Raw genomic sequence first — 19,863 nt, 5'->3', positions numbered from 1 at the left:
GATTCTGAATTCTACCAGTGAACTCTAAAAGAAAATGTCAGGACATCTGTCCATGAGCTGAATGTGAAGAGAAACTGGGTCATGCAGCAAGACAACGAGAACCAAGAACACAAGTGGTTCTACAAAAGAACGGTTAAAGAAGAACAAGATGAATGTTTAGGAACGGCCAAGTCAAAGTCCTGACCTTAATCCAATAGAAATGTTGTGGAAGGACCTGAAGCAAGCAGTTGATGTGAGGAAACCCACCAACATCTCAGAACTGAAGTGGTTCTGTTCTGAGGAACGGGCTAAAATTCCTCCAAGCTGCTGTAGACCACTGATCAGCTGTTACCAGAAACATTTAGTGACAAGGAGGTCACAGCTGATACTGGACACAAGGAGGACATGACTTAAATACATGATGAATGTTCTGGAATAAATAAATGCTAAGTACTCCCAATTGTCTTATTCACTTCTTACCTTTAAAATATATTTATTCTGGTTGTTGTACATTTGTAATTTGTTTGTATTTTATCTCTGATGGTCACTTATTATTGAGTTACTGGATTTAAACATTTTAAGGAATAAAATAAGGAAAACCAGGTATTAAATGACTATATACACTAGAATTAATCTTATGATGTGCAGTGGTTGATGGTGGTTCTAAGCCTTTACACTACTGCCACCATGTGGACAAAACGTTTAATATCATGTAGTTGATGTAAATGATTGAAGGTTCCCAGAGGGTGAGACCGTACTGATCACATCAGTTTATAGCAGGTGTTCTGACTGACAGCACACTAACAGTCTCAGTCTGGTTGTTTGTACTATATTAATCCTATAAGGGAGATTCTCTTTCTCTGTATTTGACCCCTCCCTATTTTGGTTGGGGGGTTAGGTGCTTGCTCAGCCATGGACACGGGGCAGGGGCACAAACCTGTGACCCTTCAGCTGCTCTAGCCATTAAAACATTAATAATAATTTGTATATCACTTTTCAAATCAACATTACAGAGAGCTTCACAGCAATATACAGGTGACTTCTCTGATAAAAATGTGTTTAAAGTAGAGACTGAAAAGAGATCTCAGAGTCAGCTGACCTGATTTTTATTCAGATGACCTTTTTGTTTTCAACCAGGCCCCTGGGACAGACAGCAGAGCTCAAGGTTCGCTCTGGCCCGTGTGGTGATAAAAGGTCACTGATATAAAGCAGGGCCATGGAGAGCTTCATCAGTTAGATCTTAAATATTTTAATTCTAAAACGTTCATGGAGCCAGAGTGATAACCTGAACCTTCTCCTGGTTCTGGTTAAAAGCCTGGCAGCTGAATTTTGGATCGTCTGAGGTCGTGAGATTGATTTAGTGTTCAGACAAAGACTGCTGCAATAATCCAGACGTGATGAAATAAAGGGAAGAGATAAAAAGAGACGAGTTTTGGAAATAAAACTAGTTTGGACTGTCTTAGTAATACAGGACTCAAACCTTAGCTCAAAATGTCTTCTGTAAGTAAATGACTTCTTGACTCGTGGCCTCACATGAAACAGTACCGATGCTCTTTTGTCTCGACAGGTATGATAGGGTGGCTGGGGTCCTCTGGCTGGGGCCCAAGTCTGCAGGTTACTCCCTAGTTCCCTTCAGGTGCTCCAGCTTCCTTTATGAGACGAATCTCACTCCATAATTTATTGTTTTAGCCTCATGATAGACTGGTGACCAGCTGGGATAGGCTGACCTGACCTCCACAGGTGAGGCCTCGCTGTCCAGCATCAGTTCTGGGCTGAATCTGAACAAGTCTCAGCATCCAGGCTCCCGTGCATTTGAAATGAGATGTTTAACAGTAATTGTTCACAGAGAATTAAACTTTATAAACATGCCTGGAAATCTTTAAATATTAATTAGTAAGCCTTAGAGTACACAGCTTCACTGCTCATATGTCACATGTCCTGTGTTCTGTCCCCTGTCCCTCAGGTCTCTTGCCTTTATTCTGCCTGTTAGTGAGTCTCTGGGGGTTTTGTGATCCAATCAACCTGCACACCTGCAGCCTATCCATCTACCTGCAGTACATCCACCCTGACCTCTGGGCCTCTAACTCCCCGGCCTGCTGCCTTTAGACAGCCTCCTTCCTGGGTTCCAGAACCAGACATCAACAGCTGACACCTTCAGCCTCATGTTGACCTGCCGGTTTTAAAATAACTAATCACTTTTTACCGCTATCCCTCTGGGTCCTCTTAGCGTTGCCTTGTGAACGAGACAGAAGTGTAGCTTCAGTTAACAGGTTTCCACCAGACTGGATATAAACATGGACACCACGTCTCCTCTTCCTCTCATTGGTCAAACTGACTCTATGTTCCCGGGGATACGGGCGGCGCCATCTTGTGAGTTTGGATCCAGAGTCTGATCAGTACGGTCTGAGGGCGGAGCCACGTGGAGCCGTGATATTGATGCCCCGCCCACACTTCCTCCAGACTCACTCATATTTTAGTTTCATTAATACTACGCTCTGCTCTACCTCCACCTGTTACAAGGAGACGATGGATTATACACTGGACTTATTTATCTTTTCTTTTCTTTCTTTTTTTTTTTTTTACAGCTCTCACGATCCCACAGACCTTTGTGGAGCAGTTGGCATGGCAACTGGTAGTCGCCATCATGTCACATCCTGTTTCTATAGCGTCAAATAACTAACACGAAACTTATCAAATAAAATAGACACCTAAACATTCATCAACATTATATTAACTACCTAAAATGATAGAAACCATTCTTTGATGTTTATTTTAGTGTTTTAGTTTGGCCTAAGCCCCGCCCACTAACATGGAGGGGGTGGAGCTTATGACCTATACTGCAGGCAGCCACCAGGGGGAGCTCTACTTGCTTTGTCTTCTATCTTCATTCAGTCTATGGTTACCACTGATAGAAACTACTTGTGTCATCTCAATAATGCTTTAGACTGAACATAAAATACATTAAAGGAAACCAACACAAATAACACAGTAAATATCTTTTAGTTGGTTTATTAAATTATTTAAAAGTCCATTAATGACTTAATGGGTTCCCCACATCTGTGACATCTACACTCCCATTTAATTTAATTAAACATGCATTAAACATTCATTCAGGGAGAAAGCAACATACGATCACAAATACTGAAACTAGATCCAGACATTAGAGCAGCTCAGTTAAACATGGAGCAACAAACTAAAGATTTAGTTTAGACTCAAGTAGGAGCTCCAGGACCCTGTGACTATGGGGGCGTGGGTTTAGAGACACGAGGAAGATTCAGATCATACAGAACTTAAAAACTGTTGCCAAGCTACAGCTCTGGGATCTTGTGTTTTTTATATAAACCGATCAGCCACAACATTATGACCACTGACAGGAGAAGTGAATAACATTTAAACCATCTTGTGACAGTTCAGTGTTCTGCTGGGAAACTTCTGGACCTGGCATTCATTGGTGTGGATGTTACTTAGACATGTAGCACCCACCTAGACCAGACCAGGCACCCCCACCTAGACCAGACCAGGCACCCCCACCCCATAGCAATGACACTCCTTGATGGCAGCAGCCATCCCCAGCAGGATGCAGCCTGACACAGACACACACACAAAAACACTTTAGGAACAACTAAAAAAAACATGAAGAACAGCACAAGGTGTTGACCTGGCCTCCAAATTCACTAGATCCCAAACTGACCAAGTATCTGTGGGATGATCCACAGAGGCCCCTCCCCTCAGAGACCCCCCCACTAACAACAGGACACCCTCAGAAGGCCCATGTCCATTCTCTGATGAGTCACCACAAGGGACACCTGCACAATATTAGGAAGGTGGTCATAATGACTGTGACTCAGGTGATGAACCACAACAATCTCAGCTGCTTTGACTTTAAGTCCAGGCTGCTAAAGTCTCTATTTAATATGAGATCAGATCATTCTTTCATTTATCCCACAGTCTTTTCTATTCATTTGTTTTTACTGTTTAATAGTGTTCAATATGCTGTAAACACTATAAACTCATGGCTCACACTAATGTGGCAGCTCTTACAGGAAAGTTACGTCATGGTGCTGCACAGGAGCACAATGATCACGGAGCTGAAGGTCCCTCCTTCAACCACTTGGACCGGAACCACGCAGCAGCAGCACGTGACCCGGGAGCCCTGGACCCAGCCAGCGAGCATCTCACACCGCATCATGGCTGCGGAGGATGCGGCCGCGCGGCACCGAGCGGGAGCCCTCCTCCTCTCCCGCGGGGCTCCGCTCTCTCCCTCCCGCCTGCTCCTCTTCTGCCTCGGCGCCTGCTCGCTGCTCCCCGCCCCGGCGCTCGGCTTGCTCGGCTTTCGGCCGGAGGAGACCGGGGCGGAGCTGTCCGTGGAGGACGGGGTGCTGAAAGCCACCGAGGGGACTCGCTTCATGCTGCGGGTTTACTACTCCACCTCCCCGCAGAGGCTCAACCGTACCGCGGGCACTCGTGCCAACAATGCCGCGCCCTGGATCGCCTTCATCGAGGAGCCAGCTCCCGGGCGAGAGGGACAAGTTCACCCGAAGCGGAATATGTGCATGGACAAAACCGCCAGGACGTCCGACATCGAGGTTTTAGGCTCTTTCAAGTCCGCTTCCAGTCAGAACTCGGTGCTGGTGGAGCTGCTGGCTAAAGACCTACGCAGGGGGGAGAAGATCAAATACTACTCCATGTGCGCCTTCGACGGGTCCAAATGGGAACACTACCGGACGAGGGACTTCTGGGTGGCCGTGAATGAGCGCTCTGCTGTGCCGGAACTCTGGCTCCAAGTCTTGGTCTCGGTCCTGTTGCTCGGGCTGTCAGCTCTGTTCAGTGGGCTGAACTTGAGCCTGCTGGCGCTGGATCCGGTGGAGCTGCAGGTCATCCAAAACAGCGGCACAGACACGGAGCAGAATTACGCGCGAAAAATCGAGTCCGTGCGTAAGCATGGTAACTACGTCCTGTGCACTTTACTGCTGGGGAACGCGATCATCAACGCCTCTCTGGCTGTGTGGATGTGTCAGATCCTGGGCATGACCTGGCTCTCCACGGTCATCTGCGCCTTCGGCATCTTCTTCATCGGTGAGATCCTTCCACACTCGGTGGCGTCTCGCCACGGCCTGGCCATAGCCTCCAAAACCATCTGGGTTACACGGCTGCTGATGGTGCTCTCCTTCCCCATCTCCTACCCCATCAGCAAACTGCTGGACCTGATCCTCAACCAGGAGATCTCCAACTTCTACACCAGAGAGAAGCTCCTGGAGATGCTGCGAGTCACCGACCCGTACCACGACCTGGTCAAGGAGGAGCTCAACATCATCCAAGGGGCTCTGGAGCTGCGCACCAAAACCGTGGAGGACGTCCTGACGCCGCTCACCGACTGCTTCATGCTGGCCTCGGACGTGGTGCTGGACTTCAACACCATGTCTGAGATCATGCAGAGCGGATACACGAGGATACCGGTGTTTGAGAACGAGAGGTCCAACATCGTGGACATCCTGTTCGTCAAGGACCTGGCGTTCGTGGACCCGGACGACTGCACCCCTCTGAAGACCATCACCCAGTTCTACAAACACCCGCTGCACTGCGTCTTCAACGACACCAAGCTGGACGCCATGCTGGAGGAGTTCAAGAAAGGTGAGGGGGTGTTAGTGGCCCGAACATTTCAGCCTCAGACGGAGCAGACAGACGTTAACATTCAAACAGTATGAGATAGTTTTATTGGCAAAGAAAAACCAAAGTCATACAGAGTTGAGAGATCAAAAGCCAGGTTGTTCAAACGTTGATATTTCGTCACAGAATCATTTCTTCTGTCAGTTCTCTACAACACTGTGTCTGGTGAATCTTATCAGCTGTGAGGTTCAGAGCGTGAACACGTGCAGGGACATGAAATGTTCCCACTGTTCTACCAGAGTCAGCTGTGAAGGAGAATGAAGCCACTTAGAGAGACTTGCATCCCACTGGTTACCATGGCAACTTTCAGGCGCCTACATGGAGATGTGAAGTTGCAGGGTCCTTGACACATTTAAATCTGTTGCTTAATCTGTCGGTGGCAACCTGACAGCTCCAGCAACTGTGCCTTAAAGTCAACAACAATAAGTCAAATGGACTTTTTGCATCTCAGCTGATCAGGTCCTGGTTGATTACATGGACCAGTTTTATTCATACACCATCAATAACAATACAAATCGTCTCAAGACACTTTACAGAACCCAGCTCCTGGAACTCCCAGCGCAAACACGAAGTTTGCATCTAAACAAGATGCAAACATGAGTTCAAGAGATAGTCAGTGCTTGTTAAATGATGAATGGATAGAGCTAGCTTTCAAAATATTCACTGTAGAAACGTTTAGAGGACAAGGTCGTTATATTACAGGTGAGTTAGTCGCTATGATGTCTGAATGTGAGAGATATCATAAGCAGCTGCTGCAGGCTAGGGTAGAATATTTAAATGTCAAGTAAGAACAGCTGAGAGATTATTTTAAAATGCATCTGTGGTTTCTACATCTGTTGTGATTTATCCTCACAAAGAAAACAGAGAAACCTTTCTAACAGAATGCAGAACATTGAACTGTCACAAGATGGTTTAAATGTTATTGACTTCTCCTGTCAGTGGTCATAATGTTGTGGCTGATCGGTGTATATGCATTAATATGTTAGTAACTTGTTTTCTTGGTTAATACGACAACCAGGCGATGCAGCTGTCTCTGGAGTTGCTCGTGCCGTCTGCAGACTCAGAGCGTCTCCTGCACCAATAACAGATTCAGACGTAGCTGCTGCAGCAGAGCAGCCTTCTCTCCAGTCACATGACATCTCTGCTTTACTATGCAGGTTAAAATGGGTGGGGTGGGGACCGGCCAATCACAGACCTCCCTGCTCCCTGCATACTCAGCATTTTCTTTTTCTGCTGTGTGTGTTTGTGGTGAGGACAGGAGGACAGGGAGGAAAACAAGAGGACACCTTGGCCACGGCCCTCAGTTCACAGGAGACGTCTGACGGCTCAGTTGTTGCTTATTCTGCAGAGAGACGTGACAATCATGTGATCACAGGATGTCATTACAGTAGTTAAAAGATAAAAAACACTTTTCTTGTCATGTTTTAACGGCCTGTGTTACTGATTTAAATGAACAGTCTTGTGTGGAGGACGTGTCCGTGCAGGCTGCAGGATGAACACTAACATGATCCACAGAGGGATCAGGATGATAAACAAAGTCTTCCCCTCGGCCTCTCTCTCTCTCTCTCTCTCTCTGTTCTGTTTCTGCCACTGCGGCAGATTAAAAACACAGCCCCCCCTCGTTAATTTCAATGAGACTCCTGCAGTAGTTGACGCTGACACAGAGAGCACAGCTTTATCCCTCGTGCTACCCTCTTGCATAATCTCTCTCTGTCTGTCCATTTGCTTGGGGTCCCAGAGACCCCAAGGGTAGCACGAGGGTTAAGGTGTCTTGGTTTTAAATACGTCCTCACGTGTTTCACCTTCTGCTGTCTTTTAGCTGTAATGATGTTTGGCTCTTGCACGACCTCAGCAGAGAACAGGTTTGTGTGTGGGAGACAGTGTCAGATAGAAGAAGCATCGGCCCAGGAGAAGGCCGGATTTAGTAAAACTCTGATGTGACTACATTTTAAACACAGAGCAGAGCTGCAGCGGAGAGCCGGCCGGTCTGCTGAGAGCAGAGAGGGATTCTTTGGCCTGCATGCTAAGCAGTGTGTCTGGCACAAATGAGACCGGCCAAGTAACACCTTCCCCGCTGTGAGCAGCGGCAGCGGTAGTGTGCTGGTATGAGGTACGCTCCCAGTGCCAGGAGGAGTGTTGCGCCAACACATGGGAAGCTGAGTGGGAGAGAGTCCTCTGCCAGAAACCTCAACCTGTCAGCATCTCTACGAACTTAAAAGATCTGTTATTGGTGAAAGGGATGACTCCTGGTTTAATTCAATCTGTTGAGCAAAGTCCTCCATTAAAAGGAATTGAATTATACGCGTAATATAATCTATGCAAACAGTTCATCTTTATTATCTCCCTCTGCATCCCTTCCTCTCTCCCAGAGACTCTTCAGAGTATAAAATATTCAGCGTCTGTCTGTCGGCCATCTGCTCTGTGTTCTTGTTACTCGTCCCACATCTCAGCTCTTAGTTTGTCTGGACTGAAGCGAGTACATGTAGTCGTCCAGTTTAATCTACAGCACTGTTGAAGATCGATTCCTCTGGACCTTGTGCCATAGTTCTGGTTTACCATCAATTACAGATTCACTGCAGCGTTTGACTCAACTCAGCCTGAACCTTGTCCTGAGTGCTCGACTTTTAATCTGCAAAAGAGGACAAAGTGCTAACAGACATTTCCTAGAAGAAGTGATAGCTAAAGCTGCAACACCTTGTCCTCTGGCCTATCCCAGCTGTCATTGGTCTAGAGGCGGGGTCCACCCTGGACAGGTCTCTAGTTTATCACAGGGCTAACACAGAGAACATGCAAACTCCACACAGAAAGGCTAAGGCTAAGCGCTAACCCCCACACCACTGGGCCGCCCCATAGCTGAAGCAATCACGAGTCAATCACTAAGTTTCAGAATCACTAAAGTTTAAGACGCGTCTACGACCATAACCTCAGAATCAGAGTTTATTTCTTTATGTCACCATGACGTGACACATTCAGTGTTAGCTGAGTTTCAGGTTTGAACTTTTAGCTTTTACACTGGCTAACCCTTTATAGGGCACTCACTGAAACACTGGGAGCTTCTAAATGTCAACCCTGGAGTGTTACTGTCGGGCATAAGAAGAGGATTGTCATGCAGAAAATCAAGATCAATGAAGTTATCGTGTACGGTCAGAAGGACCATGTCCAAGGGAGACCTGCACAATATTAGGAAGGTGGTCATAATGTTATGGCTGAGCACTAAGGCGGCACTCATGTGAAGATGGAGGAGGAGGAGGGAGAGGGACACACAGTTAATAATCAGCTGTACAGCAGCAGCACATAAGTGCACAGATAGCAAGAGAAGAAGTTAGACGACAGGTGCAATGCATCATGGGAAAACAAACTAACTGTACTCTTGTTGCCTCCTTTCATAATATTTCTGTGCATCTCAAATATTTACTCTGTGAATCCAAATGTTCCCAGTTTTCTGCTCAGACTCTGAGAGAATAAAGAAACACTGTCTAGGTGCAGGTTTAAAATCTGCTTTAAAGTACAGAGACAGAGACATGAGCCTCTAACTCTGTGTGTGTGTGTGTGTGTGTGTGTGTGTGTGCTTGACCTATTTAGCTGAATGCAACCCTGCCAGAATCGTGTGTGTTTGTGAATGTTTGTGCATTGTGTGTGTGTGTGTGTGTGTCAGTGTGAGGTAGTCTTTGGCAGGCAGAGAGTGTAGAAGCAAAAAGAGAATCTCTGCAAGTGAGTTGGTTTGGAGCCAGGCTGCCGAGGAGGAGCTGCAAACAAGGACCCGCTCTGTTTTCCATCGGCGTGCGTGCAGGAGAGAGCATGCATGAGTCTGTACGTGTGTGCATGTGTGGGTGTGTGTGTGGGTGTGTGTGTGTGGGTGTGGGTGTGTTTAGCGTGAACCCAGATTCTGAAAGTAGAGCTGTGACTTCTGCAGAGTCTGGAGGCTCAGAGCTCCGGCTGTGTCTCGTCAGCCAGTGGGACACATTTTAACATCAGGACAAACACACAACACATTTCCTTCTTGCTACTTTCTTTTTGTTTTTCCATCCATCATGAACTGAACAACGTCCTGAATCTCACTTAAGATCCCATCAGCTTGAGCTGCTCCTGAACAGAGAGTTTAGCTCTAGAACACACACTCATCATCCTGGGAGTTAACACAACAACAACAACCAGACTCTGGATCCATTCACATGTTGGACTGCATTTGTGCGTCCTCTGTATTCAAGCCTCGCTGCTGTTAACGCCCCCTCCATTCAGCTCCTGCTGCTGCTGCTGCTGCTGCTGCTCCACTTACTGAACATCAGATCCACTCCCACTCTGTGTGAGTCATACATGCAACAATCAAATCTGATCCAGAGACTAAATATAAAGATGTTATTTGACACAACGCTACCATTTTAAGGTATAACAATACACCTCCAGTATATGAGAGGACATCTGTGCATCCAGATCTTTAATGAAGTGACTCAACGCTGCTGCTGCTGCACCGAGGACTCTTAGACGTCACTAAAACGTGTTTTAAACCAGATTTAGATCAATAACTCGCACATTTCATGCTAAAATATTGAAATGAGTTTTCTACTTCATGGACATTTTCAACATTTTCATACATCTGCCACCATCTCACCTGTAAAATGAACTGAACCAACTGGTAAAGATGTACATAGAAAACACATAATGTTATAAAATGATCACAACTGTCTGTGCAACTTGACGCCACATTTTATTCCTGCACCCTTTTTTGCAAAACACAGGGTGAAGCTTTAATGTTAGAGTTTTTTCATTGCATTTTTACCTCTAGTAAAAAGAAAAATAGATGTAAGATAGCTAAAACAAATTAAAAAAAAGAAACTTATTAATATTAACAATGATAATAATATTATTGATATTATATTATTAATAATAAAACTTTATTGATCCACAGGGAAATTGTGAAAAGCACTAGTAAAAAGAAAAGTAGGTGTAAGATAGTTAAATAATAATCATTTTCTTTTTTCTTTTCTTTTTTAATAATAATAGTTATTATTATTTTATTTTATTTTATTTTATTTAAAAATAATAAAATCAATTATAATTGATAATTTAATAATTTTATTAAATGTAATAATTTTAATAATAATAATAATAATAATTAAAACATATATTACAAAATAAAATAAAATAAATATTCCACTTACAGGATTAGGTTCTGTTATTGTGCCTACTGACTCATGACTCCATTATTAAACCATCATTAATACACTTTCACTTGTTCCCCTGCTGTGAAAGGGCTCAGTGAGGTGTGATGGTGGAAAGCCTTTGCATTCTTGCTTCATTTTTATGATTGAGTTTCCAGTTTTGATTTACGTCCATGCACATCAATATAAAACTTAAGAAATGTAAATTCAGAGTATATGCACACATTTCAACAAACAAGATTCAGTCCTGCATAAAACTGATAATGCACAGATGGAAACTCGTGTTAAATGATAGATGTGTATTCTGGATGTTCATTAAAAAAATCACCTGCTGCTGATTGTAACAGAAAGAGGCAATGACGTGAGATTAACTGCTGGACCTTCCGTGCAGGGAAGTCCCACCTGGCCATCGTGCAGCGCGTGAACAACGAGGGTGAGGGTGACCCTTTCTACGAGGTGATGGGCATCGTCACCCTGGAGGACGTCATCGAGGAGATCATCAAGTCAGAGATCCTGGATGAGACAGACCTCTACAGTACGTATGCAGCACTACACCGGTTAGATTTAATCAGAGCTGTTTGATTTCATCGTACTCTTTTTATTTGTGTGTGCATCTCAGCTGACAATCGTACAAAGCGCCGCGTTTCTCACCACGAGCAGAAGCAGCAGGACTTCTCCATCTTCAAGCTGTCAGAGAACGAGATGAAAGTGAAGATCTCTCCTCAGCTTCTCCTGGCAACGCACCGCTTCCTGTCCACAGGTAGCAGCCAATCAGCATCTGACGCTTTCTGCATTTAAGGTAGAACAGGTTATTCACAGTGCGTTAATCAAGGTTTAAAATTAAAGTCTGGATTCAGGTCTTTAGGTCTAAATGTGAAGTGAGCATCCACCATGAATGAAGCTGATCGGTCTCCATCCTGACAGACACACATGACCAGAAAGGACATCATACTTGTATTTACCTTAAAAGTGAAAAGTCGTCACTTCTCTCTCCTCCCCCTTCAGAGGTGGAGCCCTTCAAACCAGCTCACATCTCAGAGAAGATCCTGCTGAGGCTGATCAAACATCCCAGCGTGGTTCAGGAGCTGAAGTTTGATGAAAAGAACAAGCGAGCGACGCAGCACTTCCTCTTCCAACGCAACAAGCCCGTGGACTACTTCATCCTGGTGCTGCAGGTATCTGCAACACATTCACCTTGATTAACCGTGGCTGTAATGTCAACACAGAACATGTAGTAGAAAGTAAACTGTCCCTGATGGAGGCTGCGTTTCTCTCTTTTTCTTGTGTGTTCTCCTTCAGGGTCGAGTTGAGGTGGAGTTTGGGAAGGAGGCGCTGAAGTTTGAGAATGGAGCTTTTTCTTACTTCGGAGTACCTGCCATCATGCCGACAGGTCCACACACACATACAAACAGGCAGCACACCGTTCACTCTAAACCAAACCAAACATCTCTCCACCCTGAATTAAACGGCTCCTGGTTTAAGTTTTCACCATTAAATGAAAACGTTATCTTAATTTATTTGACAGTTGACTGTGGAGTATTTAGTAGAGGTGTCGTCCTATCACAGCACCACGCTGGACTTCACTGAGCTCCTGACAGAGACCCATTCTTTCACTAATGTTTGTAGAAGCAGTCTGAATGACTAGGTGCTGGATTTATACACCTGGAAGTGATTGGAACACCTGGATTCAGTTATCTGGATGGTGAGTGAATACTTTTAGCAGTATAGTGTATTTATTAGTGTCTTCTCTGCAGTCCACAGATCCCCCTCTCGCAGCAGTGGTTTGGAGCACCCTGAGTCTCTGCTGTACGGAGGAAGCATGAGCCAGCTGAACGGAGGGGGGAACGTCTACCTGCCGGACTACTCTGTCAGACAGCTCACACACCTGCAGATCATCAAGGTAAAACCTGAAGACGCCATCAGTTAGTTCACCGTCGCTGTCCTGTTTTACCACGGTGCATGCAGACAGATTAACACCGGACCCGTCTCTCCTGTCAGATCACCAGGAGCCACTACCAGAACGCAGTGACAGCCACCAGGATGGACACGTCTCCTCAGACTCCGGACGCTGACACTCGTCTGACAGAAGGCAACAGCCCGACCCCGGAGCCTCCGGCCACGGACCACGCAGCCTCTCTGATGCCTCCGGAGCACACCACAACCACCACCCTCATGCCCCCGCCCCGAGGGCCCAGCCGGCCCAGTTCGGCCCGAGCTCGAGGGCAGCAGTCCAGCGTCCCACACAGCACCTCGCTGCTGAATGAGAGGAACCGGATAGTCCGTAAGTATGAGTCACATGAAGGTGGTTAGCCAGAGAGGACCTGACAACCCTGCAGCAGGTTTACAGTTCAGACTGATGGATTTAATAATATAAGACGTTAAATGAGCCACCAGCAGCAGACCAACAAATCTGATCCTTCAAATGAGTTTATTCTGAATCCATTAGGGTGTAATATCCAGGATGAGTGGAGCTCAGCAGCCAGATACAGTAACAAGTCTGACAGACAGAGAAATGAATATTAATGACATGAAACAGAAACAGCTCATGAGACTTAGTTTAAGCTTTGGACATGTTTTAGTTCGGGTTCAGCTTTAGAGTACAAATATATATATTATAAAAGCAACTGTTAAACTTAAAGCTTCCATGTGGAAAGTTTGTCTCCCCCTTCTGGCAGTGAGAATAATTACACAAACGCTGTCAATGTGCACAGGATGTGTAGCTACAGTCTACAGTCCCTTCTCTTCTTTTAGTGCTGTCCCGTTTTCACAGCTAGGTTGTTGTTTCTAAAACCAGGAACGTTTATCCTTAAGTTTTTTTTGTTCTGGTGTGAACGCAGCAATCACACTCCGTCCCACAACTGAGCAGAGCCCGGTTAGAGAGGGTGGTCCCAGTAATCATCCCTGGGTGGTTGTGGCTGCTAATGCTTCATTTTCAATTTGATTAATTACCAAAACCCAAAATTTCTCACAAAATTATGACCAGTCGCTTTGAACGTTGTCTCGATTCCTTTATCTCGATTGTCCTGCATAAAAGCATCCTAAGACACATCAACGACAATCTGTGTGAGTCTTTTCTGTCCCTTGAACATCAGAAACTTTACTTTCATTCTAGTCTGTGTCTCACTCTTCCTGAAAACCAGAGACAGTGAATTCATAGAACCACAGTTACATCTGTAACTTTCACTTCTCCACTACTGGCTCCTCTTTATCCTCTGAAGCTGCTGTGGCTACTTGCTACCGCTCTGCTCTTCACATCCGACAAACCTGGTTGACATAAAACACCTCGCTACAAGTGTCCCAGCATGAGAATGTCCAGCAGAAGGTTACAGTATGTGAATGAATTAACATCTTGTTTTGGCTGCTAACTGAGAAATGGCTCCCAAAGTCCAAGGTGACATCCTGATTCCAAAGATATTTGCAGATATAGAATGAATTTGTCGTCTAATCCATAAATCGTTTCTCATCTCATCAGATGTTTTAAAGTAAAGGTGACCACCAGGTGTATTCTGATGTGTGCATGTGTTTGTTTGTGGGCTGCAGGTAGTAAGTCAGACGGCCAGAAGAGTCCCAGTGATTCAGTGTTTCTCAGGATGGATGAGATCCCGTACATCAGGGAGGACAGAGCTGAGACTGACGCTCACGCTGGTTAGTTTAACTCCATTTATATAAAAACCTGCTTTTATACAGAAATAACATTTATCTCTCTCCATAAAGATAATGTTTACTATGTGATAAACTCTGTGACTTGTTTTCTTTGTTCATACATAGGTGATTAGCTAATTATTTCCTCAATGTGTTCGCTGATATTAGGACGTCCCAGTACAGAAAGCACTCACATTTACCTCCAGACATACAAGTGATCCGTGCAAGAAAATATTTAAATTAACAAATATTTTTATGTCAAGGAATTCTGAACCAGATTTGTCTCTAAATCTCTAAAGATTTATTTAAAACACTGAAACATCTATATATTTTAAAAAAACAGCACAATAAAGGCCGTCACGTGCTCCGCAAGAAGCAAGAAGTTTGTTCTCGCTTCTTGCGACAAAATGACATCATTTTGTTCTGGCAGCTTGTTCTCAACACGTCAACCGCGCAGAACATTTTTCTTGTTTCTTGTGGGTGCATGCTGATTGAACGGCGTCATCCCACATCCAAAAAATAAGAAGAAACTGCATCTCCCAGAATGCTTAGCGCCTGTGACATATGCTGCAATGGGAGGGGCCTGTGAGGACTTCCCCGGAGTTCAGCACCTGAGTTTCTCGTAAAGTATAAATGACCTGGTCAGAACAAACTTTGTTCTTGTTCTTGCAGCCCTAGGAGAGAGAACAAACCTCTCGCTTCTCACAGAGTATAGAGCAGGATTAAAACTAAAATCTGAGCTCAAGTTCCTGGTCCTGGAGAAAGTGGAAGTGGAAACGCATCTAAACAGAAACGAGAGCAGTTCATCACTGTCAGGTCATGAAAATGTCTCTGTCTCTCTGTGTCTCTGTCTCTGTGTCTGTCTCTCAGACATGGCCTCTGTTCCCATAGAAACGGACACGTCCCCTTTCATCAGCAGCCTGTCGCTGAGCGGTTCAGAGGACACACTGGGCAAGAAGCTGCTGCTCAAACTCAGTCAGTCGCACACACACACACACACACACACACACACACACACACACACACACACACACACACACACTCTCTCTCTCTTCATCCTTGCATTTAAAACTCAGCCACATAGCGTCCTACTTAAACATGCATTAGTGTTGTGTTGCCTCGTTTGTATTCTCATGTAGTTTCTTAAAGAGCTCTTCTCTCCAGTAATGAATACAGATCATACCGGTCACTTTGACTAATGCAGCTTATGTGCAACAAACAGCTTCATATGTTTGAGCTCATTTTAGTCTTGAACAGAAAACACAGTAGAAAGACTTTGTTTATCATCCTGTCCACAATCTAAACTGTATTTTACTTACTTCTTTTGTTAGAGACTTGCCACTTTATTATTCATGATGTAATTCCTGGATTTGCACCTTTGCTGCTTCATCTTTTCAGTTATTCTCGTTTTAGGAGAAGATAGCTGTAAAACAACATTATTTATTTATTGATTCATTTGACTATATAGGTCAGCTTCTTCAGTAAATACTGTACTCCTGCATAAAAATAACCTAAAACATCAATGAATTTCCACGCAAGTCCTGAAAGTAGACAAAGAGACCCCAATCGAAGAAAAGAAATATGAATATTATACCTGTGCATTTATTTATTCTAGAAAATTAATAATTTGTTCACATCTGTGAGTCGCAAAATTAAGTAGACCCTTGTTTTCAGTACCCTCTTTTTCACTCTTCTGCAGCAAAAATGGCATCTCTGTCTGATCTGTCGTCCTTGACACTCAACTACACTATTATAAAGATTTGAGAAACGGTGTGAGCCTCCTAACGCTTCACAAATACACTCAGACTTTACAGAAACCCAGCTGACACGTCTGCACACGTCTGTCTGAGCTCATGTTTCCCCTCTCTAGCACCAGACTGTATATAAATATGGACACCACGTCTCCTCTTCCTCTCATTGGTCAAACCGACTCTATTTTCCCGGGGATACGGGCGGCGCCATCTTGTGAGTTTGGATCCAGAGTCTGATCAGTACGGTCTGAGGGCGGAGCCACGTGGAGCCGTGATATTGATGTCCCGCCCACACTTCCTCCAGACTCACTCATGTTTTAGTTTAATTAATACTACGCTCTGCTCTACCTCCACTTGTTACAAGGAGACGATGGATTATACACTGGACTAGTTTATTTATTTATTTTTTCCCACTCTCACAGTCCCATGGGACCACTTCACGGAGCGGCTGGCATGGCAACTTCATCATGACGTCACATCCTGTTTCTATAGCGTCAAATAACTAAAACGAAACTTATCCAAAGAATGTACTCTTGAACATTCATCAACATTATATTAACTACCTGAAATGACAGAAACCATCCTTGAAAAGTATTATTTGATGTGTAGTTTAGTGTTTTAGTTTGGCCCAAGCCCCGCCCACTAACATGGAGGGGGTGGAGCTTATGACCTATACTGCAGCCAGACACCAGGGGGAGCTCTACTTGACTTGGCTTCACTTTAGAGGAGCTGTTCCTCCGTCCATCTCTACACAGTCTATGTTCTCTACAGTGGAGGCGTTCAGTGTAAAGTTAGCATATTAACCTATAATCTGATTGGTTTATGAGAAGCAGACCAAGGTGTAAAAACAGATTACACTTTTTAATAACTTGTATATGTCACTTTTTCCCTCAGGCCACAAGAAGAGGAAAAAATCTCGCGAAGGAGACAAGACACCAGAGGACATTTCAGAGCAGCCGCTGGTTAAAACCTAGCGGCGTGACAGCAGACATGAACCCTCCATCATGTGATGGTCCTTTAAGCTGTTTGTAAAGACGACGTGGTTGCTGAACTACAGCTCTCAGAGTTTTATCTGAAAACACTCTCCACACCGCAGGACCTCGTAAAGTGGACCATTAGCAGGACACGTGCTGCACGTCTGGGTGGAGAACAACGCCGTTTTAGCAGCTGTGGTGATTCGCATTAACAACCTTTCTAAGCTTCTTTCTCTCTGATGTGTTTCCTCATTGGCTTTGATTCACGTACAAACTCAGCTGTATACACACATTTACCAACGAGGAGGATGTGGATGTGGCAATATGCATTAAACCATGTTTTTTATGCTAATGTTTGTATATAAATGAATGAATGTAAAAGATTTGAGATTATAACCCCCCCCCCCCACACACACACACGATGTCTAAAGGGGAACGATGCACAGGAAACAGAGGGGAGACACCAAAGATGTTGCTGTTTTGTACATGCTGCTGCAAAGTGCACAAACAAGAGAGAGTACAAGTATTTGTGTTAAGGTTTTAAATGTGAAAGGATGTCTGATCAGTAGGGAAGGATGTAGATGGTCACAGAACAAAACAATGAAGAGCTCCTCCAGTTTTGTGGCGGCATTTTGGGAAAGACTCTTTCTTAAATCTGCAGAGTGAAGACAGAAATGAATTAAGTCCTGCTGGTGTAGGAGATCGATCTATCCTGACGTGCACAGAGCTCTGTTACCTCAAACTATATTAACTGCAAGAAGTCACTTGTGGTGACAAACGTACATATACCGATCAGCCACAACATTATGACCACTGACAGGAGAAGTGAATACCATTTAAACCATCTTGTGACAGTTCATTGTTCTGCTGGGAAACTTCTGGACCTGGCATTCATTGGTGTGGATGTTACTTAGACATGTAGCACCCACCTAGACCAGACCAGGCACCCCCACCCCATAGCAATGACACTCCTTGATGGCAGCAGCCATCCCCAGCAGGATGCAGCCTGACACAGACACACACACAAAAACACTTTAGGAACAACTAAAAAAAAAAACATGAAGAACAGCACAAGGTGTTGACCTGGCCTCCAAATTCACTAGATCCCAAACTGATCAAGTATCTGTGGGATGATCCACAGAGGCCCCTCCCCTCAAAGACCCCCCCCACTAACAACAGGACACCCTCAGAAGGAACATGTCCATTCTCTGATGAGTCACCACAAGGGAGATCTGCACAATATTAGGAAGCATTTAGCTCCAATTGACACTCTAATGTCTGAGGTGATTAGCTTAGCATGTTAGCTTTGCTACCATGAGTGGTATTCATCTTTGCATCTAACAAACAGCTGCTCTGTGCCAGAATAGATTAGTGAGGTTTATTATAATCTATATTTTCTGCCACATGTTGAAAGATGATGCATGATTTTATTTAACTAACTCAAGGCATGCTGCCTCTTCTTCTGGTAAAACTTTAATATTTATCCAGGTATTTCTCTCTTCTTCTGCTTTTCCCTCTGTGATGTTTAAATAGTATTTTATACCTCATGAAAAATTCATAAACCTATTCTGATCTTTGGCTTGAGAAGTGCATCAGACGTGAATGAAAACACAGATTGGATCTATTTCTCTCCAGATTTATTCCGTCCATGACTCGTAGCCAGTGGACCTTAAATGATCATCACTGGAGGTGAGACTTTCTTTTTAAATGTCATTTACGTTATGAATAAATGTCATTAGTTCAGGTTTTTTCTTTATTGGAGGAAATTAAATGAAGCTTCAGACATTTAATCACAGGATTGGGTCTCCTCCTCCAGATTAAATGACAGAAAATATTTATTCAGCACTTTTAATATAATCTGAGTTAGACAGCTCAGTGTCTCTGTCACTGACTTAAAGTACATCTACGTGTATGTAACTGATCATTCTCACCAAAACAGATTGAATTTATGCTTTTAATCAGATTCCTGGATAGATTTTGAGTTGGAGAACGTGCCCAGCATCGCTGAGTGTTTGCAATATATTTGTGCATCCTGTTTGCTGCACGGAGCTCAACGTGAAGTTAAAGGTTGTTTTGAGGATTTGAATGTGAATCAGGTGTTTCTCAGACTAAATATGAGGCTGTTTAATAGGATGCAGTGATCTGGATGCCATGCCCTGTCAGAGAGGTTCATTAGGGCGACGTTTTCTTTGCCAAGCTTGAGTTGTGTTTGTTTTATTCTGAAAATCTCAACTTCTCGCCTGTTTTATGAGAGCAATACTGAACACTGACTGGTTCTCTGCTGCTCCACGTTCTCTGATGCTCTCTGTGTGTGCAGGACGTCCAGACGTAGCAGCCTGTAGCTCCTGTTTGCAGCTGCTGCTTGGCTCCGACTGTCTAAAGCCCCGAATCCATGAAAGTTTTGTGTTGATGTTTGCAGATCTGTCCCTGAAGCTGCACAGCTCTGTACTTGTGTTTGTCTGAACGGTGCTGAGGGGACGGGATGTACGGGCGTGGCTCCGAGTTTGCAGGATCAGATTTGTGCCTCTGCAGCGGAGTGGGAGGAGGAGGAGGAGGAGGATGAAGAGGAGGAAGATGAAAATGGGGATTCTGGGAAATAAATGCACTTAGAGGTCTTGAGTTTCATGTGTAACTGTGAGTGGAGAGATTATTAAATGAACACCAGACAAAGTCCTCCATGTAATTTCATTT

The 19,863-nt window shown here is 44.4% G+C and overlaps 1 protein-coding gene across 1 annotated transcript; it reads left to right on the top strand.

Moving 5' to 3' along the window:
- The first annotated feature begins 4,151 nt into the window (after positions 1–4,151).
- LOC311497974 (metal transporter CNNM1-like) lies at positions 4,152–17,453 on the top strand. The gene is made up of 10 exons (XM_084558387.1): positions 4,152–5,610; positions 11,197–11,340; positions 11,425–11,565; positions 11,811–11,980; positions 12,105–12,195; positions 12,560–12,705; positions 12,804–13,090; positions 14,350–14,450; positions 15,318–15,422; positions 17,093–17,453. Exons 1-10 carry the CDS (start codon positions 4,167–4,169, stop codon positions 17,170–17,172), a joined length of 2,709 nt encoding a protein of 902 aa, XP_084414513.1. The 5' UTR covers positions 4,152–4,166; the 3' UTR covers positions 17,173–17,453.
- Positions 17,454–19,863: the final 2,410 nt, after the last annotated feature.

The sequence above is a fragment of the Chelon labrosus genome (assembly GCF_963514085.1).
Source record: "Chelon labrosus genome assembly, chromosome: 2".
NCBI classification, from domain to species: domain Eukaryota; kingdom Metazoa; phylum Chordata; class Actinopteri; order Mugiliformes; family Mugilidae; genus Chelon; species Chelon labrosus.
This window is presented reverse-complemented; position numbering and strand designations above follow the sequence as displayed.

Bases quoted from the DNA above. Each gene is read 5' to 3' on its own strand.
- LOC311497974 (XM_084558387.1), top strand. From the start codon at position 4,167: ATGGCTGCGGAGGATGCGGCCGCGCGGCACCGAGCGGGAGCCCTCCTC. The intron at 5,611-11,196 runs GTGAGGGGGTGT...CCTTCCGTGCAG, and splicing joins GCTGGAGGAGTTCAAGAAAG to GGAAGTCCCACCTGGCCATC. The intron at 11,981-12,104 runs GTATCTGCAACA...GTTCTCCTTCAG, and splicing joins ACTTCATCCTGGTGCTGCAG to GGTCGAGTTGAGGTGGAGTT.